The 26,137-nt window shown below is 37.8% G+C and overlaps 1 protein-coding gene across 6 annotated transcripts in view; it reads right to left on the bottom strand.

Moving 5' to 3' along the window:
* Positions 1 to 794: 794 nt before the first annotated feature.
* The window catches only part of LOC128742770 (transmembrane protein 47), a 71,738-nt gene continuing 46,395 nt past the window's right edge, over positions 795 to 26,137 (bottom strand). For all 6 annotated transcript variants that reach the window (XM_053839234.1, XM_053839250.1, XM_053839242.1 and 3 more), the window contains exons 3-8: positions 9,057 to 9,135; positions 8,804 to 8,990; positions 8,588 to 8,737; positions 3,477 to 3,539; positions 2,675 to 2,874; positions 795 to 2,602 (exon numbers count right to left, since the gene is read on the bottom strand). In XM_053839234.1, coding sequence (XP_053695209.1) covers positions 2,714 to 2,874; positions 3,477 to 3,539; positions 8,588 to 8,737; positions 8,804 to 8,990; positions 9,057 to 9,107 — 612 coding nt within the window. In that variant the 5' untranslated portion in view covers positions 9,108 to 9,135 and the 3' untranslated portion in view covers positions 795 to 2,602; positions 2,675 to 2,713. The remainder of the gene's footprint in view (positions 2,603 to 2,674; positions 2,875 to 3,476; positions 3,540 to 8,587; positions 8,738 to 8,803; positions 8,991 to 9,056; positions 9,136 to 26,137) is intronic.

The following is a 26,137-nucleotide window of genomic DNA, read 5'->3' as shown; positions in this document are numbered from 1 at the left end:
TTCTTAGTTCAATTCACATAGTTAGTCAAGATATCAAATTTTGTTTTCAATTTGCTCTAAAACTTTGTTTACCCTGTTGGTAGCAAAAGGAGCGCTCTGTAAATACAAAAGATAAAACTTTACTTTCTTCAGCAGTATTACAGATAATTACTAGCTCTACAAATACTTCGTACAGCACTTTTTCAAATTCTGCTTGGCTGAGGGGCAGTAATCAAAGGGGAAAATCGATGCGCGAAGCCTGTTGAGCGACGTTTTTTTATCTGTGAACAACTACTCGAGCAGCAAATAAGGACAGGTTTTCATAATTACTTGTTTCATTCGATAGCACATGGTCTTGCAGTTTCGCTCATATAGCAAAACAAAGCCTGGATGCTACATTCCGTTTTCATAACTTAACCTTCTGTTTTTTTTAACTGACACCGTAGTCAATTTTTGGAGTACAGGAAAATTGCAAGGCTAGTGCTACGATCTTATTAACTCTAACAGCGGCTCCCAGCAGATACAGCGTCATACCTCGAGGCCAACGGGGAGGCGAAGAGGCTCAATATTTTGAGTGATTCATTTGCTACCATTTTTTTCATAATAAAGTTGCATTATCATAAGAGAAAGAACTTAGTAACACACTTAATAATATTCCTACTTGCCTGTCTGTATCAGCAAGTGTAATTAGTTATGATGAAGTTGTTGCGATACAGTACTTGAAAATAAAAGAAATCAAATAAGAACGGTCCCTCGTCTAAATAAAACTAAAAACAATAGCAGAGAAATAATATAAACATAAAAATTGTGTTTATGCAAAATCTTTTATTCAATTGATAATAATTACATATAATTTAGTGTGACGGTACCTATGTATTTACACAATTGACAAATTCTCCCGATCAATTCGTTCATAATTTTACTCAATTCGCATATGTTACTACAAGACGTTAAGAATAGTATCTGAATAGGGCAGACAAAATAATCATAATTACAGAAATGACAAAGATATAATCTAAAGAAGAAAAAAAAACTTATAAAATGCTGCATTCGGTTTCGTTTTGATGTTAGCCGTCTTTGCTAATGTAGACTTTGCTTTGCTGTTTGTTCTTTTAGTAGTAACAGTCGGTTTAGGAAGAGATTGGTCTATTTGTTAAACGTGTGGATATGACTTTCAGTTTGTTTTTAGGTGAGACGCCGCAGAGTCAAGCTGTTTGACTCACGTTTAAATATTTAATGCCATTGGGGATAATAGTTTTTTTTTTTGTTAAAAACATACTTTGAGATTTCAAATTAATATACATTGAGTATTGTTTATTGCTACAGATCCAATGTGAAAAAGAGATTCGAAAAAAACTTAACTTTGTGTCAATTATTTTTACGATTTGTTTCAATTGCAGAAGAAGGCAGTCAACAGTTTTCTACTCGTTTATATGTATTGGTAGTAACCGTACGATATGGAGTATTTTTTTTTTGTTAAACTGTATTTATGAATGTGCGGAGTATAATGCTATTTCAAGATTGGATGGTAGAAAAAGTTTTGTGTTTATACAAGTTAGCCTGTTTTGTGTTTTTTTGTGGTTAGAGTAGAAAATTTGTTTCACTATTTGCGCTTTGTATAAAAACGACCACAGCTCCTTCTGCTTTTTGTTTAGAATAAAGTTAAAAATAAAAAAATGGAAGAAACGAAGAACACAGTTTCAAAAGTAAATGATTTCTTGAGTAAATATTTTACAATAGTAATTGTAGTAGAAGTAGTTATAATTTCGCTAATAAAAAGTTTTCAAATTGTTGTGTTTATTCTTAGTGTTCTGTTCGTTTGTTTGCTTTTGCAGATGGTTACCATTCTGAAAAATTTGGTTGTATAAATAGTGTCATTATCTTGATTCTTTCAATAAATATGTTTTCTTGTATATTCTAGAATTAGCATTTTTACGGCGCCATACCCTTGCCCATGTCACGTTGTTGCTTTTACTGTTGTTTATTCTACAATTTCCGATGTTAAACTTCTCTGATCTTCAATTTGCTTCGTCTCAGCTGCGTGACTCTCTTGATGTTTACCGGCTTTTCTTGTAGCTTTTTAATAACTTCTCAAAAAATCGCGTTCATTCTCTGCACTTCTTTTGCTGTTTTCCTGTATGGTTATTCCTGCTAGTGATCCAGGATGGATTACTGAAATTTTTGCATTGCGTATTCCAAAGTGTTCGAAACTGAAAGGACAAATTGCCTGAATCAAATAAAAAACTACTTTCGTTTACTGGTTGGAATATGCCTAAACATGTTCGTCCTACACACAGATGATTTATTCCTGATACAGTATCATCATTTGGCAAGAAAAGATAATGTGAACTTATCGACTTGTTTGATTATGATTTGCTGGTTTTAAAACGAAAATTTATCGCTCATCGATCGAGTGCCAAAGCTTTGGAAATGCTCCAACGATAGCAATTAACATTCATTTGACTGGAGAATACACTGAATATCTTTTTAGGTATTTTTTGTTCGGTTTCTAGTACATTAGATTTTCCTTTTTCACAGTTTCTTTTTGGTACATCATCTCTATAACACTTTTCTTTGAGAGGATTTTGAACGACAATTATTTTCTCGTTTTTTGGTTTTAAAACTGGAAAGAAAAAAGACGAATCAATAAAGTTAAAATCAAGCATATTTCGTAAATATTGGATATATTACTTACAGCCTAAAGTACAACATCGGGCAGGGCGTGTGGCCTGGCCTAGTCTCGCATCGAGGCGTCGTGTACTATTTTCCTTTCCTTGTAGTAAATTTCTTCCGATTCTTTGTCGCACAGTAAAAGTACAACACCACCAAACAGGAAAATGGCTGCACCCCAACCAACGCCGTATGCCCAACCGAATTCCCAAACCGGGCGGTTGCCTGTAATAAAGTGCGGATCTACGATCAACGGAAAGCATGCTCACGGTTCTTGTTAGTGGCACAGGTGGCTTATGCCACCAACTCAAAACAAACTGCATGCTAGGAAGCATGAAATGGAACAAGTGAGATTAATCTTCCTCGGTATTGAAGAGGACCATGTGGATGTTTTGTTTATGAAATTGGAGCCATCACCACGCACTAATTTAGGAATAGTCAGAATAATATATGATATGGAGTATTTTTTTTGTTAAACTGTATTTAGAATGTGCGGAGTGTAATGCTATTTCAAGATTGGATGGTAGAAAAAGTTTTGTGTTTATACAAGTTAGGCTGTTCTGTGTTTTAATAAATTATTCCGGATATTTTTTGTATTGTATCGAAATTTTCAAAGAAAAACTCAGGTTTCATTAATGCATTCCATTCTGCATGTCTTCAAACTCGCGTTAAATCATTAAGCTTAAGCTGGAAAATTCTTTCTTTTCGCTCAATTGATCACTATCTGACCATAGTCTATAATAATCCACGGAAGCTTCGTCTTGTAGGAGAAGCAGTCCTTTTGTGTGAAAAGCCGAGGAAAGGAAGGAAGGATGAGAATTTCTTACCTAGGTTGAGTTCCGCTGCGAAGCATACCGGATAGAGGATAAGCGCCACAAGCAAAGAGATGACTGAAAAAAATTTAACAAAAGTATGTATAATTGAAGGCGATTTATTCTGTACATTAGAAGAAACTTAAATTTAGTCTACAAAAATTCCTTTCACAATGCAGTCTACCAAAGGAATGGTTTGTTAGATCAAAGTACAATTTCTGCTAAATTTGCAGACGATAAAAATATTATTCATGTTTTCATTTTTATTCGGTTTACTAGAGCATTAGGGTAGATGCTCCAGTAGTTGTGGTAGTACCAGTAGTGGTGGAAACTCGAAATATATCATAATTTTGGCGGATTTCGAGATAATTTCCGTTTTCTATTGTTAAATATATATTTGTTAACAGTTTTATCTAAGATACACAGTTAAAATTCAAGATGTTGGTGCAAAAATTAAAAATTCCGTTTCAGCAGTCCAATAGAGTGCAATTGCTTAAGAAATTCGTAACAATCCATAGCATTTTAAAAAGCATACGTTGTTATCCACCTGCTGCCATGCTCATTACAAGCGTTGCTAAGGCGGTAAACAACATTCCACTATTATAGGCAAATTTTCCACTATTATAGGAACATTACCACTACTTTAGGAGCACATACTAATGTCAGGAAAAGCAATATTTTAGATATATTAACCAGTAGAATGGTATAATTTTGGTATGTATTTAAAGCCAACACTATGGTGCACCATATTATCATGTAGTTCAATTGGAAACTGATAAATTGAGCGGTCAAATTGTCTTTACACACTATCCCCCGACATAATCCCTCCATTACTGGAGCATCTACCCTAGTAGAATATCAATATGCATCGAAATTTCTTTAAATTTTTTAAACTTCATTCACAGTTTTATAACATTACGTTGAACAGTACCTACTTCGATGAATATAAATTATTTTGGACGAAAATTCTGGGTTTGATAATTGTATTAAAAAAAATAGTTTAGCCCTCTAACGGATCATATCGTGAAAACGATGCGATTAAGCTAATGATTATTTTTTCATGATCGCATCGCTGATCCTTACTCCGTTTTCAAAGATTCAAATATTTAAGTTGTTTTAGGCTACATGCTAATCGTACGTGTTAGCTTCAGATCGCTGGATTTAGTTACGAAATTGCTGCTGCGACCGAAGCGTGGGTTAAGACGCTGTTAGTTCAATGTCTGTGCAAATGAAAATCACGGTTGGCTGTCCATTAAACAAGTTTGCATCATTATGCATTTTCCTGGGTGGTGAATTGGCGAGTGGCATAGGTCAGATTAATTATCTTTTTAGTCAATTTGCCACTTTTGCCTCAATTCAGTAGACGGAATTTCAATATTTTTATCTTGACTTATTAATGAAGACGACAATAATTTTGTATAACGGCAGTCTTTCCAATAAACGGAGGGAAGAACGCTATGAAATTAAAGGTAGTTTATAATATCATCCCTAGAGTGGGACAAGACGTGTAGAGAAAGATCGAAAAATTAGAAAAGGGAGGGTCATTGAAGCAACAATTGCCAGGTTCGTCGATCGTTACTGTTTACCAAACTAGGGAATCCGCGGGTTAAAGTAGGTTATGCAAAGCAAAGCAAAGCCATGGGTATAAACGTCCATAAGAACTTGACCCTTCTTTATCGACAGATTTTGCAGCCGGTTATTAGAGTACAGGAAAACTACGGGGCTAGTGTAAAGATCCTGTTGACTCAATAGCGGTACCGTCCAGTCGAGATTCGAACCTACGATGACTGGCTTGTTAGAGCAGCAGGTTATGATGGGAGCCACTTATAACGAGATTCGAACCGAACTTTTCCTTTAGGCTTCATGATTCACCGGTATTGTGTAACCGTTGAAACATTAACAGGGCTGGTAAAAGGTAATTTCTAAAACTTTTATACATATACATATATTTTATACAAGTATTGTGTCCTGTATATAAAGATAGATTTATTAGATGATATTAGATGAGTTGTTTTATAAAGATGATTTATTTTAGGCACATCCGATTGTTTCGAACAACTGGTGGCTGATGGATGTTATACGGATCCGGATTTTACGGTAAAATGAAGCCTGTGTAAAAGCGGGTAAGCTTGGTATTGAAGTATCTTGGTATCTTTGTGCCAGTTACACGCTACCGAAAACTACCCAAATAATGGGACATTAACACACATTACCCATTCAAGGCAAATCCTATAATATGTTATAAATACCAGGATGCCACATCCTCCCCCTGCATAAAATGAACAATCTAATATATGATATTATTGCAGGTCCATTATAGATTATTTACATTGTTAGTAAAGTTTTAAAATTATTCTTGTTATATTGACATTCGTTAAGTCTTATACATAGCCTATAGAGAAATCGCTTACTTTTGCGATTTAACGACCTAAAATAGAAAATACTGCTTGTCATAAAATCTTTTAGTTGCTACCCGTTACACTTTACCGACGTCAACTTAACGACCTAATAATACTGCTCGATCGTAAGCTAACTTTCAGAAAGCATATCGTATGTATCGTTCACCGCTACAGATCTGCATCATTTTTAGCTATGTGTCATAGTCCCGGAGTTATTCCGGTGTTCCTTGGGAACCGTGAAAATATTCAAATATGTGGATTTTTTTGAATAAATCATCGGCTTTGTTTATTGTTTATGTATAAAATTCATCTGACATTTGTGTCTTAATGAATAAACTAGTAACTAATTTCTACGAAAAACATCAAGAAGACGGCCACAAAAGACATTTATGGACACGTTAAAGTCGAACATTTCGAATACTTCATTAAAACGATGACATATAACACGTATCGGTTCATTAGCACCAAACAAATGAGCCCGCGGCTCCAGGTACAAAAAGTTTCGTTGTCGTAGTGGTCGTATGGGAGCATATATGTTCAGCTGCTCTAACAACGCCGGGCAGTCGATGTGGTCGGTCAGAAGTTTGGCAGCAAAAACTGCTTGTGCGATTCGTCGTCTCAGTTCCAATGGCTGAATACCGAGAAGTCGGCAGCGGCTTTCGTACGGCGGCAAATTAGACGGATCGCTCCATGGGAGATGGCGAAGAGCATAGCGGACGAATTTTTTCTGTACCATTTCAATCCTGCGTGACCAATTTGCGTGAAATGGGCACCACACAACAGAACTAGTTTCGAGGATTGGTCATATTGGTTACTTTGCTGCAGTTACGAGGCTTGAACCACGCCATCCGAGCCCGGAGAGACGCTATGAATCCGGAACCGGTTCCTATAAAGGGGCATTTTCATATCAGTAATATATGTCACGTCATGTCACGCATATCAAAAAACATCAGCACTCGATAAAATACCTAGTAAGACGTCGTCCGACACAAGCGAAACTTTCTTCTTCTAAGGGACTTCTAAGTCATAAATTTTTTTTCTCATAAGTCCACCATCTTTCAAATTAGTTCGAGGGTCGCACGAATCATCTCGAAGGGCCACATGCGGCCCGCGGCCCGCTGTTTGGCCATCACTGACCTAAGACGTTCGAAAACAACTAAAAGAGTTGCTCTGAGAAAATATACAAAGCATGGTGGTTACGTATTGCGTCAACGTTACGTACTAATCAATAAGAACACAGCTAGACGGACATGAGACTGTAACTTTGCTTACGGAAGACATCCGTGCATTTGCCGCTGTATTTACACGAAGGGTGCTACGGATTATTTTTGGCGGAGTACAAGCGAAAAGTGAAGAGTGGCACAGGTGAATGAACCACGTGCTGCAGACACAACTTGGTGGGAATCCCATCATACAATTTGCGAAAGTCGCAAGGCTGCGATAAACAGGCCACATTGCAAGGATGCCGAAGGTGCAACGAAATTTGTTGTCTTCACGAGCCCTACCGAAAGAAAGTTGCGGAATACAAACAACAAACAGAAAGTGGCGTAGGCACTTGATTCCCGAGCAGCAAGCACTTCTGGGACACATGCCCAAAGTACACCTGACGAAAGTTGAGTGGTTACAGTGACCACGACCACGCGAGAATTTCAGGCGACGAAATCTTTAAGAACCCCACTGGCACCAGGAATAGAGAAGGCCAACGTGCTGGATGACTCGACCCGCTGTGATACACACTACTTGCAGAACCTCCAACGCAGGCTTAAATCAGCCCCAAAATCATTTTGGAAATACGTAAATAACCAGAGGAAGGAACCTGGGCTACCTTCAACGATGCACTATGAAGCGCAGATGGGCTCGCGTCCACGATGTAGACCTTAGAGGGGTTAATAAGACATGTACGAACCTGCGATTTATCCTGCGCATATACAACAAACCAGAGTCTTTTCTTATAACACAGGTTTCAAGAAATCTTCTAAGGACAATATCGTCGGTCATCGTCGGAGAGGTCATCATATTGGGGTGTGTCCCTGATTTCGTCATCTACACTCGTAATATGAGGTCACCTTTATGATCCCACGCTTGTCTATGCAAGTAGCGAGGGCTTGAGAGGGTTGCACCACTATCCTTCATAGGGTTGCTAGTCAGAAATATTACATCTGAACCTACAACCACCGAGTTTGACGCGGGTGACGAGTTACGAACGTAGTTACGAGACCAGCCGGTTTTACTATAACGGTAGGCAGCCGTGTCATTAGCCTACTTGCCATTTCAGGAAGGTATCACCCTTCCTTATTTAAGGTAGTAAATAACACAGCTGTCCGTGTCCGCCCTATAGCGTCTTATCCAAACGTATCCCGCGTATCCAGTATACTATATACAATAAATAGGATTTTCTTGGAATCGATCCTAATTTGCCTGCGCCACTTCCAACGGTGGTTTTTAATTTTTAGTCCAGAGCTCAAACAGGACATTACAACGTTTGCAACTGGTTTATGGAATTTGAACTACGCTCGCCTCTTTACACCCGGGCACTAAGTGCCCCCCTTCCCTTGTCTGCACACAACCGAGAATCCGACCAAAGACCGGTATTTGATCGATCCTAGGACCTTTGCGACCTAGTCAGCACCGCATGGGGTAGGGAAATAAGTTCATATTCACACATTCATAACCCCAACCACGGTACATGGAATGAACGAATTTTTCAAAAACCCAGGATATACTTACGTGCCACCATCATAACCAGCACAGCAATTCGGTAGAACTTGTATTTTAGGTTGTGGTCCTGAGTTCGTAGACCCAATCCGGTCAAAATTGTCGCCAGAGCATCGGTCACCAGTGTGACGATGCAAAGGACAGCGGTGGCCTTAATGTAAGCTAAAACGAATATAATCATTGTCAACCAATTGTTTGCAGGTTTAATTCGATAATCACGATACTCACTGACATCGCGGCTTGGATAGCAGCCAGGCGGGTCTTGTAAGTTAAACGGCAGAGGCGTGGAGTAGTCATCCTCAATGCAATGCACAAACAGACCTTGACGCCAGCTTGCCGCCATCAGCCAATCAGTGGAGGTGAGCGCCAGGATCATGAGCACAATTACTATCACGCCACAGATGAAGGCGATTACCTGTTTTGAAAGATAGTAACGATTTATTTATATTGTAATACCAATGGATTGTGATTATTGACAAACCTTAAGTGGCCTAGTGATGGTAACCGTTTCGATTGTAGTTGTTGGAGCCATCTTGTCTGGAGAAGGACCACGTTTGGTGCTGGAATTCAAGTTGAGAGAACAGACCAGAGCGGTTTAATTAATATTATCATTCGTACGAAGAAAAGGAAACAGTTTTATGGAAATCAGAACTATTCTTGTTAGCGTGATCATATTCATCACAAACTGTTTTGTTACTGTACTCTATTTTACAAGAGGGTTGTGGTTGGTTTTAATTTATTGCCTGGTATTATTTATAATTTAAGAACGTGGTCATGAAACGAATTTGAAGTAATAGTCGAAATTCAATAATGTGAAACAAATTGATTACAAATATATCGCAAAAACTAAAGATTTGCATAATTTTGTCTCTTTATGAATGATAACTTTGCAACACAAATTCAAATCACTGATTCGTTTTTTGAGGAGGACCCTATTTTAGAAAAAAATTGCCCAATTTAATCCACCCGGTGGTGAAAGCAACCTTTGCTATACCAGCTTAATTGTCATTTGAGATAGAAATCGACACGTCTTTGGGACATAATTTAACTGTTAATTAACACTGTGTTAGTTTAATACCTTTCATTTGGTATCAACATCATGAAAATCGGTTCAGTCGTTCAAACATTATGAATTAAAAATAAAGTTTGGCAAAACGACGATTTTTCGGGTCACTCTACCTCAGAAAGAGGCACCCCAAACGACAAATGAAAAACATACGGGTCCAAAATCTTCTGAAAATAAATAAATTTAGAAAGTTTGAACAAAATCGGAGTACTTTTAAGTTTTGATCCATTCTCTTTTCGTAAAATTGCTGCGTAAGTTGTTATTGATTTGAGTAAATACAAGTAAAAGTAAGTTGTAAAAGGAAATATTATTCTTTAACATGCGCATAGCCTGTGTAGTTTATAAATTTATGCTAATATTGAACTAGGCATAATTTTCTGTGACCTTCCAGTTGGTCTCGTGGTATGAAGCTGGCCTAATAAGCCAGCCGTCGTATGTTCGAATCTCGACTGGGAGAGGCTGTTAGAGTCTATAGGATCGTAGCAACTGGTCCTGCAATTGTCCTGTACTCTAACAGCTGGCTGCGAAGTCTGTCGTGTAGAAACAGAAGGGCAAGTTTCGATAACGGAATGTAGCACCTAGGCTTTGCTTTGCATAATTTCCTATAATCCTATCCTATAAAATTCATTATTTTTTATTGAATAACTTTTGACAGGTAATGCCAACTCTTATAAAATTTCGCAGATAAATTCTCAGTGTTAAAATGTCTCGTTTGATATTAAAATTTTTGAGGTAGATAAATTATCTTGGTTAAAAGCGTTATACATTTATTGTAAATTTACAGTGTGACACATATATATTCGAACAAAGCTCATTTTATGCTTGCAACGACATAAACAATTAATACAATCAAACTAATACCATGTGTGTGTGTCATCATGACTTAAGTCTTACTTGATGTAGTTTCATTTTCGCATTGTGTCTCGTTCGGTGTGCACGTACCATGTTCGAGTTACGGTCGTTGATAATAAATAAATTCCAAAACGGTGCTACATGCGGCACAATTTCTCGTGACATAAAAAGAGGATTTGTATACTATACACTAAAAAGATGCATCGAGACAGAATCTGTTGAAACCCGTAAAAAACGGAAGAAAACGAAGCGTTAGAACTGCAGAGGTCGAAAAGGTAGTTCGAGAGCGAGTTCGTCGCAGCTGCGACCGTCCGCACGGAAAATGGCAGTTCAGCTAAATATCCAAAGGAAATCTTTGCATCGAATTTTGAAAATGGATCTGAATGTAAAAGCATTCAAAAAACGTAAAATTCATGAATTAACGGAAGCAACAAAACAAAAACGGCAGGAAAGATGCAAAATGCTGCTTCGTCGCACGGTGATTCAGAAGTGATCTATTCTGATGATAAAATGTTTGTTCTTCAAACACTGCATCATGCTCAAAATGATCGGTTTCGATCATAGACGTTCCAAAGCACAAACGGAATGTACCACGATACCAAAATTCATCAGCGGTCATGGTATGTGGAGGCATTTCAAAGAAAGGGAAACTTCCTCTTGTATTTATTGAAAAGGGTGTGAAAGTGAATGTAAAATACTATCTAGAAATGGTCTTAGAAAAAAAATTGGTGTCTTACGTTCAGAAAATGTATGGTGAAGAATATTACTGCTTCCAACAGGATGGAGCTCCTGCTCGCACTGCAAATCTTGTGCAGACGTGGTGCAAAGCCAATCTGACGGATTTCATATCGAAGAAGGAATGGCTTCTAAGTTTTTATTTGAGGATTTTTGTATATGAGAATACATGCAGCAGAAGCTCAAGGATTATAAATATCATAATTTGGATGAATTTCAGTTAGTTATCAACAAGATATGGGATATCATTCCGATGGAAGTAATGCGTGCCGCATGTAACGACTTCAAAAAGCGTTTTAAGCGTCTTATTCAGGCAAAAGACGATTCAATAGAGCAATGATTGTTTGTTACGTTCTGTATCTATGAATTAACAACTTCTAAATCTAAGATTCGAAATAAAGCCTATAATTACAAAAATATATGACTTCGTTTTTGTTCCAATATATATGTGTCACACTGTAAACACTTTAAATTTAATTCGTTTAAATTTTAAACCAGTTCGTCGATGTCTATCGATTGGTGTATGAGGCTTGGTACTCCGGGCCTTAGATCAGTTTCGTGTTTTGCGATCAAATTCTAAATCTTTGTTATAGTATAGCAAAGCTTATAACAATTTTTGAGTTATTTCTATCCATTTTGAGGTTCCGAAGGATTGATTTTGAGGATTGTTTTTCGACCTTCCAGAGTGGGGTCCCCCTTCAAATGGCCATTTCATGGAAAATATCTCATTGTATTGATAGGAAAACTACTCGTTTTGTTAGATATCACTAGAATCTCTTTTTTCGTCCATTCTTTTCACAAGATTTCTTTCCTTCTTTTTCTTTTTCACTTTTTGAAATTTTAATTAACGTCCTCTCGTTTTATGCCCAAAATTCGAATTAATGTCCAGTTTTATTACGTTCGAAATTTGAATTACCGTGCTCTCGTTTTAAGTTCGAAGTTTGAATTAACATCCTCTCGTTTTACGTCCAAAATTTGAAATAATGTCCTCGTTTTTATGACCCCTTTTACGTCTCCTCAATAGTGAATGCAAAAGTAGCCTGATACTGATTTAATAAAAGGAAAACTTGCGATAGTATCTACATAAGTATACAGTTTTCTTTACTATTAAGCTGCATACAGGATTACGTGCACTACATCAGTTGCCTGATGAAATTGCTGGAAAGGTGGCCAGAATCTATGCGACGAATGTTGTACAATGTTGGTTCAACACATGAGGCCAGAAGTTATATAGTAGTAATAATGAAGGAATAAAGTAGTTGTAAATCGTACGTTAGCTTGCTAGGTACAACATTTATGACAGGGTGTGCAATTACTTTCTCTTGGCTGAGTTTTTTTGTTTTTATATGGAGCATTAACACCAACTAGGAAAATAAATTTTCATTCTATGTTTTACGTCTCTGTATGCTACAGAATACTACTTCCGAAAGTGTTTCTCTTTTACTGTTATATTTTGGATGGAGCGCACTAAAACAAATTTGTCTTTGCATATAAATATTTAGAAGTAATGACTAACCGTCGATACATGTGGTGATTAATTTTATTCTGCTTGGAAGACTACCAGTAACGGGTGACAACTAAAATTTTGAAATTTTTTTGAGGCCCCTATACTCAACAACAAACGAGCTTAGAGGGAAATGAGAGTATGTATGTGTTAGCTCTCTCTCTATCTCTCTCTCTCGCTCTTCTTCTCCTCTTTTTGTTAATATTTTTTGTTTTGCTTGTGCTCGCCTTGTTTTGCTTAAAATGACATCGAAACAAGAAACATTTTGGGAGCGCGTTTGTACACTTCTACGAACTGCCACATAAATCTCGGCAAAAAGTACACGGTACAACATTGAAAGGCGAATGTGTTGCGGCTTCGACTGTTTACCATATCCTAAGATGCCCACATTTGTACCCAAAAACCACGACCCGACAAATATGTCTTAGTACGCCTAATCGAAGATTTCTTCGGGATTTTGAGTTTCTTGGTGTACAAAAATAGCCACTAGCCACGAGCCACGAATTGCAAACAGTTGAATAGTAGAATTAAGAGATGCATTTGCAAAGTTGACATGACGGCCGTACAACGCTCCTGTTCGGACATCAAACAGAAGAGTCGCCGAACAGCCGATTACGGACCGTTTTCAAATGTACACTTTTTTTCAATAATGGATAATGTATCTTTAATTTCGGTAAATCAGATCTTCTAAATGTATCTTTGTCTTTTTTTGACAACTTGAGAAAAAAAATTCCAAAATTTTAATTTTCACCCGTTATCTGCTCTTGGAGAAGGCCCCAAAGAAGTGATTTAGACAACGAGGGGGCGTCAAATAGGGCCTTCGCCAAGAGCACCAAAATGTCACGCTACGGTTCGGTTTCGATCCTAAATATTTTTTACATGAAGATGGACCTATTTCACTATTTAAATATTCTTTATTTATTATTCCGCGGTTCGGTTACGATCGAAAAGCTTGATAGAGTGTGTGAGGATCAAAATTTGATCGATTTTAAGGTGTTTTATTATTTTGTGCCACCGTTGGTCGTTCTATCTCCTGACCAACGTAGCTGCTTAAATCCTCGGCTCCAGGCCTGGTTCAAGAAATTGGGTCAAAATGGGGTAGGGTCGTTTCAGCCGAGGTACGAGGCGAGGCGCGAAGCTGTGTGGTGTTCGGTTCCTGATCTTAGAAATGTAGTTTTACGTAGGCAAAATATAGCAAAATATATAGCACTCAACTTTTATTAGCAAAGATACTCCCAACGATTGTTAATATATAATACAGAAAGCGTTTGATACGGGAGGTTCGCGCTTTTTCTTTTTTCTTCGTTGTTTTCAAGAAGTGGAATGAGATTTATAAAATATTAGAATTTCATATGGAAAAGTTTTCTTTTATTTAATCTCAGTTTATAGGAATTATTTAAGTTTCGCAATTTAATTGGGTATGAAATGGGGAAGGCAAATGAGGAGCATCCAATATAGCTCTAGCTATTCCAAACCCCTATCTAGCGCCTCCACGTGGTAATGCTATATAGAGTAACTGAAGTTTTTGGAGCGTCTTAGTAGAATACGAAACCTAAAAATTAAATAAAAAGAAGAAAATTTATCCAATTTAATTCTTCTATGAATATTTTATTCACGACAGATACGTATTTCGCCTTCGACTTGCAGGCTTCTTCAGTGTCTGTTTTCGAACTAAATTAGAACACCAAACGAGTTATACCTAGCTCATCTAACCACTCCCACCAACACAAAATGGCAGCTTTCCATTCATGATACATAGGATGGAAACATTGCCGTTAAGTCAGCTAAAGAAACGAAAAGAATTAACACACATTCTTGAAATTGCAAAACTGAACGGATATAACGAAACGACAATCCAGAACATTATTTCCAAGAAAAGAAGAGACGCATACACAAAATCACTCACAACACTTACACCAATAACACCAGAAATTAAGAGAGTGGCAGTAGAATACGACGGAAACATTACACGCCCTCTCCGTCGAAAAATGAGGAAATTTGGAATTGCTCTAGTCTACACGAGTCGAAACAACCAGCTCAAAAATAAGTTGGGATTAACTAAAGACCTGATTAAAGAACACAGAAAATCAGGGATTTATGAAATCAGTTACCCACATTGCGAGAAGGTTTACATCGGCCAGATTAGAAGGAATCTGCAAGCACGAACTAAAGAACACTTGGCAGAGGTAACAAGAGCATCAAGAGATACCGAGAAAGGACTGACACATCATTTTAGATCAAACGTGGCTGAGCATATCTTCAACGACAACCTTCCACCCACCATTGACAACGCAAAAGTAGTTAACAACTGCTCTGCGTGCAAGATGGATGTAACGGAGAGTTTAGAGATCTACAAGAGGTGCTTCTCCACTTTACTAAACAGAGACCCTAGAAACGGGGGTTCCGCAAGGTTCCATACTGGGCCCGGTGTTATGGAACGTCATGTATGACGAGGTGTTGAAGCTAATGTTTCCGGTAGGGGTGGCGATTGTCGGCTTTGCGGACGATATCACCTTGGAAGTCTACGGTGAATCTATCAGAGAGGTTGAGTTGACGGCTGCTCACTCTATAAGCATTGTTGAAGATTGGATGCGATCCAGGAAACTGGACCTAGCGTATCATAAAACGGAGGTTATCGTGGTTAACAACCGCAAGTCGGTGCAGCAAGCAAATATCAGTGTCGGGGACTGCACTATTTCGTCAACGCGGTTCTTAAAACTCCTTGGAGTCATGGTCGACGACAAGCTCAAGTTCGGGAGCCACGTCGACTATGCCTGCAAGAAGGCTTCCACAGCTATTTCGGCATTGTCTCGTATGATGTCTAATAGCTCTGCGGTATATGGCAGCAAGCGAAGGCTTTTAGCCAACGTGGTCCAGTCCATACTCAGGTATGGCGGGCCGGTGTGGTCATCGGCGTTAGGTACCAAAAGCTATCTAGCCAAGCTGGAAAGCACCTATCGTCTCATGTGCTTAAGAGTGGCGAGTGCGTACCGCACAGTTTCACAAGACGCAATCTGCGTCTTAGCGGGTATGATGCCTATTGGTATCATCATCAGCGAGGACGTAGAGTGCTTCAACCAACGTGGAACTAGAGGCATACGGAGTACCACAAGATCGGCCTCGATGATCACATGGCAGCGGGCATGGTCTGATTCCACAAAAGGCCGGTGGACACATAGACTTATCCCGGAACTATCCGGATGGGTCAACAGGCGTCATGGCGAAGTCAACTTCCACCTGACACAGATTCTGTCAGGGCATGGTTGTTTTAGACAGTATCTGCACAAATTTGGGCATGCGGAGTCCCCCGAGTGTCCTGAATGCGCGGACGTTGAGGAAACTGCAGAACATGCTTTCTTCATATGCCCTCGTTTCGAGGGCGTGAAAAGCAACATGATGGCAGTTAGCGGACAGGACACTACTCCGGATAACTTAGTCCAAAGGATGTGTTCTAGCTCGGACGTCTGGGGTGCGGTCAATGCGGCTGCTACCCAGATTGTACTTGAGCTACAAAACCGTTGGAAAGCCGATCAACGGCGAATAAACAGCCTAACTACCATAGTCCAGTAGTTATCTAAGAGCGTGCGTTAAGCACAATAGCCCCTCCCTGAAGTAATACCGAGAAGGTGGTTCCAGGGGGGATTGAGGCTGGAGACTCGAGTAGGGTTTTAGTGGGTCTGGATCTCCACGATCTTCACGGGATACCAAACCCCACTCCCTGAGCTGTCTTCTCAGGTGTCTGATAGCAGATTTCCCTACTCGTTAAAAAAAAAAAAAAAAAAAAAAGGCCCTAGAAACGGTTATTCTTGGCTTTTTAAGCATGTGCCATTACATGTGCCAAACATTGGGCAGACGGCGGAGCCACACGACCGTGGTAATAGGTAAGCATAATAGAAGTTATTTTAATAATTTTTTTCGTTTCAGCTTATGAAGCACCTCCTGCTATATAGTGCAAATTTTGGCCAATACGTGTGTTAATACTGCACATGGATACCAGAATAAAAATTAAATTAATTAATAGAAGCACTTATGGAAACTCAAAGGGTGCAACTCTATTCCATTCGAAGGACTGCTGGTGAGATTGTTTTATTTTTGCCCATATAAACCACGTTTCATAAATAAACTAGAATCGGGAAGAGGGAGGGGCCATCAGAGCATTTGAATCGTTTGTTTGAGAAACCCCGCAAGTCCACTCGACACTATTGTTGGAAAACAACCAAAAATTGATTTTCTCAAAATTTTGAACCAATCCTTATATTTTTTTGGTATGAGGTTCTATGATAGTATCTAAAATACATTATGTAGACTTATCTTTTGATCAAAATAATGATTCTAGCTAAAATTACAAGACTTTAAAGTTGATGGATATTTGGGCTTTCTCAAACAAACGAGAAATTGACAGTGCACTTCAGTAGTTTTAGGCCATTTTTATTCAAACTTGTGACCTTTCCATGTTCATAGTATGTAATTTGCTACTATATGTCACTGGGGATGTTAATTTAGTACGTACCGCTAAAAAGAAGAAGAAGGGAGTGCGCTAAATATTATTTATTAAAAATATTGATGTAGAATACTACAAGTTTTAGAAAAAGTTTTGTACTTTTTTAAGCGAAATTTTTATCATGGTTTGCATTTACATATTAAAAAATAGAAGGTAAATGGAATAACGGCAGGTTTTGAATTGCATAAATGGACCAGAGTAACACGAATTCACATCGCATAGAATAGGGTCTTTTTCTAATTCCCGTCGTAATAAGGAAAGCCATTCTAATTTTCATCATTTGCTGGATGGATTTAGTGAATACTCCAAAAGTTCTTGTACTGATTTGACTAAAACACACTTACCTTCCGATCCGTGAATTTTGAAATCACTGAAAAGTGACTATTAAAGCATATTATAGAAATTACGCAGCTGACTTTATTGCTAAAATTCGTCGTACCGTTTTAAAATCCGTCCAAAAAATTTTTCATCGTCCGAACTAAAAACCACAACAATGTTTACGAAGCTAACGCGCATGTATTTGTGTAGGACGGCATGACAAATGTTGTTCTACAAAATTTCTGCAGGTCAGGCAAGTTTTTCTGGCTGTAGAATAACGACAATGCCTTGCGTGAGTTATTTTCATTTACGAATGACGGAAATTAGCACGATTAGTCGACATTGTCTTCTTCGTCGCACGAAAAAACGTAGGAAATTTGGCTGGTAGGACTTCTTTAATGATAAAAAGCATTTAAATAGATCTCAGCTCACTTTGATTGATTGCGTATGATAGACAACTAACTAAAATATTAGGGAATAACTAGTTTTGCATTGTGTGTCATAAAAATGCTGATATTTTTAATAATTTGTGTTGGATAGGACGGGAATAGGCAATTACGACGATGTAGCAACATACCCTACCTTGATACTTTGCTAGTTGTAGTTAAAGATATTATAACCAGAAAATATGCATTTTAAATCTTGGATAACAACCGTACTATGATTATGGAGCAGAATCTGAGAATAAGGGTCTGTTCTCTAATTACGTTATATCAAAAGGAAATGGAGGTACGTGAACAGCACCTTAAATACTTCGAACGGATAAACTATTGATTTTACAGTGACTCGGGAGTGCTCGACGGATTACTCACATTAGGAAAGCAACGAGCTAGCAAAAGAGATAAATAGAAGATTAAACATTTTATTTATATATTGTGCTATTATTAACATTGTATAGTAATTAGTGGGTTACTGTTTTTGTGAGAATCGCATGGATTGTTTAGTCTGTCAATTTTCGGAACGAGATTGCTACAGTTTTTACTGTATCTAGATTACAAGAATGGTTTATTTACGTTTATCTTGTCGACCAACTAATCCAAGCTTATCTGCATTCGCAATCAGCTCTCACTTTTTCACCTAAAACATTCTTTTCTTTTTGATTTCATACGCCGTTCTTTTACTTTTAATAACTTTCGCCTTGTATTCTGTAGTCCGCCGAACACTATGTTTCTTCTTTTTGACTGTGTCCAACTCATAATTTTTCGCTTCCGAAGACATTTTTATACGATTGAATTGTGTTGCAAAAACTGCTTACAACATTACACGTAAATATTGAATGATAATTTTGTACTTATCGCAGCGCCGCTCTAGGTGATTATCGGAAACATGGATATTTGGGGTTTCTCAAACAAACGGATATTTGCAACCCCAATTAAAAGGGGTTCGTGGAACTAACTTTGTCTGGAATTTTGAGGGAAGGTGTAGATATCCTCAAGGATTCGAAAACTGTTAAAAAGTCAATTTTAATAAAAATGGCGTTTGTGGGGTTTCTCAAACAAACGATTCATTTGTTTGAAGCGGTGTGCCTAGCGAGAGTGAAACAGTCAACTTTCTAGGGTTAATCTTGGCCCGGTTAACAACACATCGTGGCTGCTGGAGTCATTCTGCATTAAGACGGTTTATTCAACGATTGACTCAGGCGACTTAGCCCTTGGAAGGAGATTCTCTAAATCCCTGGTACGTGTTAAGGTACCAGTACACTGTTTGCTTTATCGTCAAATTTTCTTCCTGTCAGAATTTGGGCAAATTTTGGTATTTGACAGACATATTTGTCTTGCCCAGTACACTGTTTGTCAAATTTGATGTCAAAAATTCGATCTGAGACGTTACCCGTGTTACAAAATCATATAAATTTTGACATATTTTGTGGGGCCAGTACACTGTTTGCAAAACAGCATGAAATTCGTGAGATTATCAAATACATTCGGCGCGAAAATGTTTGCGCCAGCAGATTTCTGTGCAGATCAAACAGATCAAATTCGCAAAAAAGTACGCTCGGAAAGTGAGGCTATTCATTTAACAGGAAGCTGAAAGCCATTTTAATTTTTTTAAACAGGTTTTAATACAGTAATTATTATTAATTCAAAATAATTAAAACGAATTACTGCGATATGATAAAATGCAATTTATATACACTGAAGTCGCTTTTTACGCGATTTTTTTACGCGACTATTTTTACGCGGTTTTCGGAATTTACGCGGTTTTTTACGCGGTTTTCGGAATTTACGCGGTTTTCGGAATTTACGCGGATGTGCTCAAAACGTCTATTTTTTCACCTAGTGTTGAAATCCACAGTTTTTTACGCGAAATTTTGTTTTTTACGCGGTTTTCGAAATTTATGCGGTTTTTTTCGCGGTTTACGGAATTTACGCGGTTTTGATTTACGCGGGACGTATCCTTCGCGTAAAAGCGACTTGAGTGTAAATTCAATTTCTACATTTAGTTATGTCCGGTAATCGCTCGATTAATCGATTACAGCATGGAATAATCGAATAATTTGTAATAGAATACTATTGCAGGAAAAGCGCCCTTCTGACAGGTAAATTTGCTGCCAACCTTGTCGATATGTGCTGAGATCTTGGCAACAAAAACATGGCTCCTATCGCAAGCCCCTGCGTGGGGCATCTGCGGATTGTCAAAGTACCAGCACAGCACAGGGCAAGCGCAACATCAATATCAGCAAGTCAGCATGTCGCTTTGTCACGTAAAATGCTCTTTACATAAAGGCATTGCTTGGTATATAATAAGTTCGGCACCAACTTTTCAAAAGGTCGTAAGCAGATGCCAGATATATCCAACAAACATTTCTGTTGAATAACAGTTAATCAAGCGCTTATTATCCGGTAATTTATACCCCTACTATTCAAGAAAAATGAATGTTGGGTGCATGCATAAATTTGGGACATTATTTTTCCGCAGTATTTCATTTTTGCAGTCTAATTTTTGGTGTAATGTACATAGTTTATGAAGTACTAGTACGTATTATAGAGATTGCTGACATTTACCGCACGCACAGTTCGCCGCGTATACGTATACGCGGTTTGTTTGTATCTCCAATTTTTTTTTCGCTGCGAAAAATTTACCTGATACCGTCCGTTATTATGGCAGATGGTGTAAAAAGCTGGATAGCGCATCACTGTGCGATTACAGCGCACTACTTGCGACACACAAAATCAGAATAAAATTGAATGTCACACAGCTATCCACCTATTCGCGTGCGTAATGACGGCTAGTGGATACAACTTTCGGAAAACGTTAGCATGCTTTTGGCAGCTTTATTCACGTTAAGTTAATATTTCCAGCCTTAATTGTCGTTGTAGAACTTTCAAGCATACGTGAGCGGAGTTCCCAAAAGCAAATAAACATTGTCGAAAAGCGTACCCACAAGCCGCCATTAAGCGCGCGAAAAGGTGGATTACGGGTTTCAACTACAACAGCAATATTAATATTGCTAGTCGAATAGAGTCGGTGCAACGGAGGTTTATCCGCTTTGCTCTCCGTAGGTTACCATGGAATGACCCGTTCCGGCTACCAAGCTACACACTTAGTTTTTATTCAGATCTTCGGTAATTTATTTTGCGGATTTGATCAGCATATTTGGAAAAATGCTGAGCAATTCGGTAATTTTTCAAGGAATGCTGAGTATCGTCACTACTTGACATTTCTTAATACAGATCTTCATCAACCGGTGGCGAGTTCGTTAATATTTTTTCGCAAAGCGATTCCATTTCGTAACTGTCAATAATTCAGCAATTGTTTAATGAACTATCAGTATTTATTACGGGATAGCCCGCAAAAGCTATGCTGAGATCAGAAAAAATTGCGGGAGTTGTCATCAAGCATTTGTTAGCTGTCAAAATGAAGCGCAATCAAGAAAATACTTTATTGCATGTTTAAAGTGTGTGGAAATTGTTCAAAATATGAACAATTATAATGCTTCTTAAGAGTTAAGTGGCGCATAGCAGAGCTTCGCTACGTTATTTAACCTTTTTTATATAAGGTATGCCAATTTATTATGTAATTTGTGTTTTAAATATATATCCCTGCATATCTCTCATTCAGTTAATATTGATTTAAATTGTAAATCTTCATTTCCCTTCTCATTCAAAATTTTGTCATCATAAAACAAAGCAGCAAATGCTACTTAGTGCTTCGGTGCAGACTTCGCAGGTAGCTGCAGAACTACAGGACGGTTGCGGGGCTGGTGCTACAGATAGGTTAATTCGGAACAACCTCTTTTAGTCCAGATTCCAACATGCGGCGGCTGGCAGAGCCATACCTCGAGGCCAAGTTAGAACCATATCTGTGCATCATAGATCCTATATAATTAATTGTATTTATTTTTAAGATACGATTTCAATAAAAATATTTTTTTAATTTATGACGACAATTCAGTACATATTACCGAAGTATCAGCACTATAATTACGGCTTTCAGCAATAATTTTTGCTGAGAGATTTGTTAATTTATACTGAACAGTCCGCAATTTTTGACATTTCATAAAAATATTTTCATTGCCGAGTGTTCGTCAAACAAATTAATTACCGAACTGACCACCGAACGTTCAGCAGTTCTAATTTCGTCAAAAAATTACGGTGTTTGGTAAAAAATTTTAAGTGTGTACGAACAGCGCTGCAGATTAATCAACTTGGACAACCGATTTAGAGCTCTTGCTATTAGTTTTTAAGTAGTCAGTAGGATAGAAAAATCTGTTGACTTTTAACTAATAAACAAATAAACAAATATGGCCAACAATTGTTTTTAGGTATCGACCTTCACGCGTGTGTAATGGCGGCTAGTGGGTACAGTTTTCGGAGAACGTTTGCATGCCTTTGGCAAGTTGATATTTCCAGCCTTAAGGTACCAGTACACTGTTTGCTGAATCATCCAATATTTGATCTATTTCATCAAATAAATTTGAAAACCCGTGTACTGACCCAACCAAATATTCGAACAAATTTTATTTTTCAAAATGTCGCCGAGCTTTTCCAATAAAATTTGGCGGTTTGTAAAACAGTGTAATATACCAATCAAATTAAATTTGTTTTCGAACCATTTTGCGCTGTTCGCCGGTTTCTTTGCTTGAAACTTATCAAAAAAGCTCACAATGTTTATTATTTGAACTGCTGTCAAAATCGAATTTGGTACAGGAAAAATCGTGCAGAAAGGAAGTTTTGCAAAGGAAATGACACTGGAATAAATCAGGACATTATTAAATCAATAGTGAAAAGTTAAAAAGATTATGAATAATGAGGAAATCACTTTATAGACCTGTTTTTCGAACATGATTTGTTTAACGGGAAAATAGCAGTCATTAACTTTTCGTCGGAGAGCCTAATTTCGAAAGCAGTTTTTGGACCCAATAGCTGGGGTCTGGTTGTAAAAATATAAATACTGCCTTCTTCTTGCCAATCTGAACACAGCGAATATATTTTCATTAACAGAATTTTTGTTTCAAACAAAATACTGCTTTTGAAATTGGCAGAATCGATGACGACTAATTTCACCTTGAATCTATACCTATAAAGAAGGATTTCTGTCTGTCTGTCTGTCTGTCTGTCTGTCCGTATGTTCCTTATAGAATCGAAAACTACTGAACCAATCGGCATGAAAATATGCATGTAGAGGTTTTTTGGGGCCAGGAAAGGTTTTTGTGATGGTTAGAAACCCCTCCCCCCACTAAGAGGGGGGGGGGCTCCCATACAAATGAAACACAAATTTCTGCATAACTCGACAACTAATCAAGCAAATGGAACCAAATTTGACATGTAAGTGGTTTTGGACGCAAGATTTTTTTCTATGGTGAATTAAGACCCCTCTCTTCTTTAGAAAGCGAGTTATGGCCCATCTCCTCTTTAAGAGGGTGGGCTTCCATACAAATGAAATTCAAATTTCCTTATAACTTGAGAACTAATCAAGCAAATGGAACCAAATTTGGCATGTGGGAGATTTTAGAATCTTGAATTTATTTTATGATAGTTAGAGATCTCTCACCACTGTGGTAGGGGGATATGGACTTTCATACAAATAAAACAGAAATTTTTGCGAAACTCAAAAACTAATCGAACTCGAGAAATTCTAGACTCTTCCATAAAACATTAGTCAATACAAGACCACAAAAACTATCTATAGTAACACTAGATCATTCAGGACGAGACGGTCGAGAGTGTTGCCGGTGACCCGCCGTCGGAAGCGCCGCCCACTGGGGGGCTTGCAAAACTCGAGATTGTGACAAAGATCATCCGAGATTCATGATTTATGTACAACACAGGTTAATTTGTGGCAATACGAAGTTTGTCGGGTCAGCTAGTACCCTCTAAAATTAGGCACTACCACGTATATAATACTACATATGTGAAACATTATTCTAGTAAATCTAGTAAATAGTCAGCATGTAAACGTTCATTTCAGGATCGAAAGGCTACATTCTGTTTCTGTTAACATGGATAATTTACTAGAAAATATGAACAATAATTGTATGCATATCCACCTTTTCGCGCGCTTAATGGCGGCTAGTGGGTACGTTTTTCGACAATGTTTGTTTGCTTTTGGGAACTCCGCTCACGTATGCTTGAAAGTTCTACAACGACAATTAAGGCTGGAAATATTAACTTAACGTGAATAAAGCTGCCAAAAGCATGCTAACGTTTTCCGAAAGTTGTATCCACTAGCCGTCATTACGCACGCGAATAGGTGGATAGCTGTGTGACATTCAATTTTATTCTGGTTTTGTGTGTCGCAAGTAGTGCGCTGTAATCGCACAGTGATGTGCTATCCAGCTTTTTACACCATCTGCCATAATAACGGACGGTATCAGGATTGCTAATGTGCGACTAATACAGTGGTTTGTGTGCATCGTGAAAAATTTTTCGCAGCGAAAATAAATTTGGAGATGCGAACAAACCGCGTATAGGGTAATTTGGGGGAATTTGGACACCCTAAGCAAATCACCTATTATCCCAAAATCTATGCATCAAAACTCAAAAAAGTTGAATCGTATACTGAGATTTACTTGTTTTCTGTTTACCAGCGGAGTTTAACAATTGTATCTAGCTTAGTTTTGCTAAAATAGGTTAAAATAAAAATAATGTTTTTTTGGCAGCAAAATTTTGTTTGGGGTGATATGGACACCCACTGGGGTGAAATGGACAATGTGTAAAAAACGGTTGTTTTTAATTAAATAACATACTGAGGCTCATAGCAGATAACTTAGAAACACATATTAACTAGTAATAGTGTTTCGAACTCAATTCCGTCTATCTGAGTGGAAGAGCCAGTTCATAAGTTATACCAATATCACTTTAGTTTTTTCGCAAGTAAACAAAACCTTACTTCGAAGAATCTAGATCTTATTTAAAGTCTTATTCGACATGTGTCACATGCAAGTGCTCCTGCATTAGTTCCTGGTGGCTCATAGAGGGTGGTTAAACCTAAAGCTGAAGCTATAATGACAATTCGACATATCGATTAGGATAAAATAGTTACGATAATAAAATGAAAGTGACATTGCATTTTGCACAACCATAGACAATCAGGGATTAGCGCCGAGTGCCTCAAAAATCAAAAAATTTCAATATGATTCTGAGTATGAGGGAAAATGACCAGAGAAATATTTCGTTCAGTTAGTTCTCAAACGCATCGAAACCCAATTATTAAAATCCCTGACTTTTGTTGCGAATGTTCCCTTTGGCGATTGGCGGGATTGCAAATACTCTCAAATACTCAAAACCTATTCTTGATTGTCTATAATGATCTTTTCGGTGGATTCTTGTTCACATGCACATCTTTTTTGTACTTTTACGGTATCTAAAATTAATGAGACCGAAGAAATGGTTTAAAATCAACTGGACCATTTCACCCCAACAAAACTGTCCATTTCACTCCACACAGCATACAACAATATGAGTTTAAAAAAATGGATTTATTTTTATATAATCTAGCTATAATTTTCTGTCAAACAGTTTCTCTTATGTAGCCAAACAGAACTGCACTGCACAATAATTTGAAAAGTTTGTTAAATCACTGGAAAAGCCTTAAAACCTAGAGCAACAAAATTACTTTTGGTGTCGTTTTAGACAGTTGTTTTGTTTACATTTACATTTCACAACACCTGTCAAAGTTAAGCCCAATTTTTTTACGTAAATAATGGTGTAAGAAGATAAGGAAGAAGTTGAGAATAGTGTGAATGCAGAGAAACTGCTAGTTTCCGAGATAAAGCACCTGTCCATTTTACCCCAGGTGTCCAAATCACCCCAAACGACCCTACGTATACGCGGCGAACTGTGCGTGCGGTAAATGTCAGCAATCTCTATAATACAGGGTGTCGATTATCCGGTGAAAATAAAATTCCCTGACTTTTCCAGGTGTATTTCGAAAAAATTCAGTTGGAAAATATCTCGCTAATTTATCTTTTCAAAGTGTTTATTAGACTAAATTGGTTAATAACTCTTTAATTACTATTTCTTGATGAATCCATTTGTCTTTTTCAATTCAAATTCATCTTTTTTGCGACGATGAATTGAGCAACACGCTTCGTTCTACTATTTGATTATCCAGATCAAGGGGTTTCCAACAGCAATGATTACT

The sequence above is a fragment of the Sabethes cyaneus genome, chromosome 1, assembly GCF_943734655.1.
Source record: "Sabethes cyaneus chromosome 1, idSabCyanKW18_F2, whole genome shotgun sequence".
Classification (NCBI taxonomy): domain Eukaryota; kingdom Metazoa; phylum Arthropoda; class Insecta; order Diptera; family Culicidae; genus Sabethes; species Sabethes cyaneus.
The sequence above is the reverse complement of the archived record's forward strand: the minus strand, read 5'-3'. Positions and strand labels throughout refer to the sequence as shown.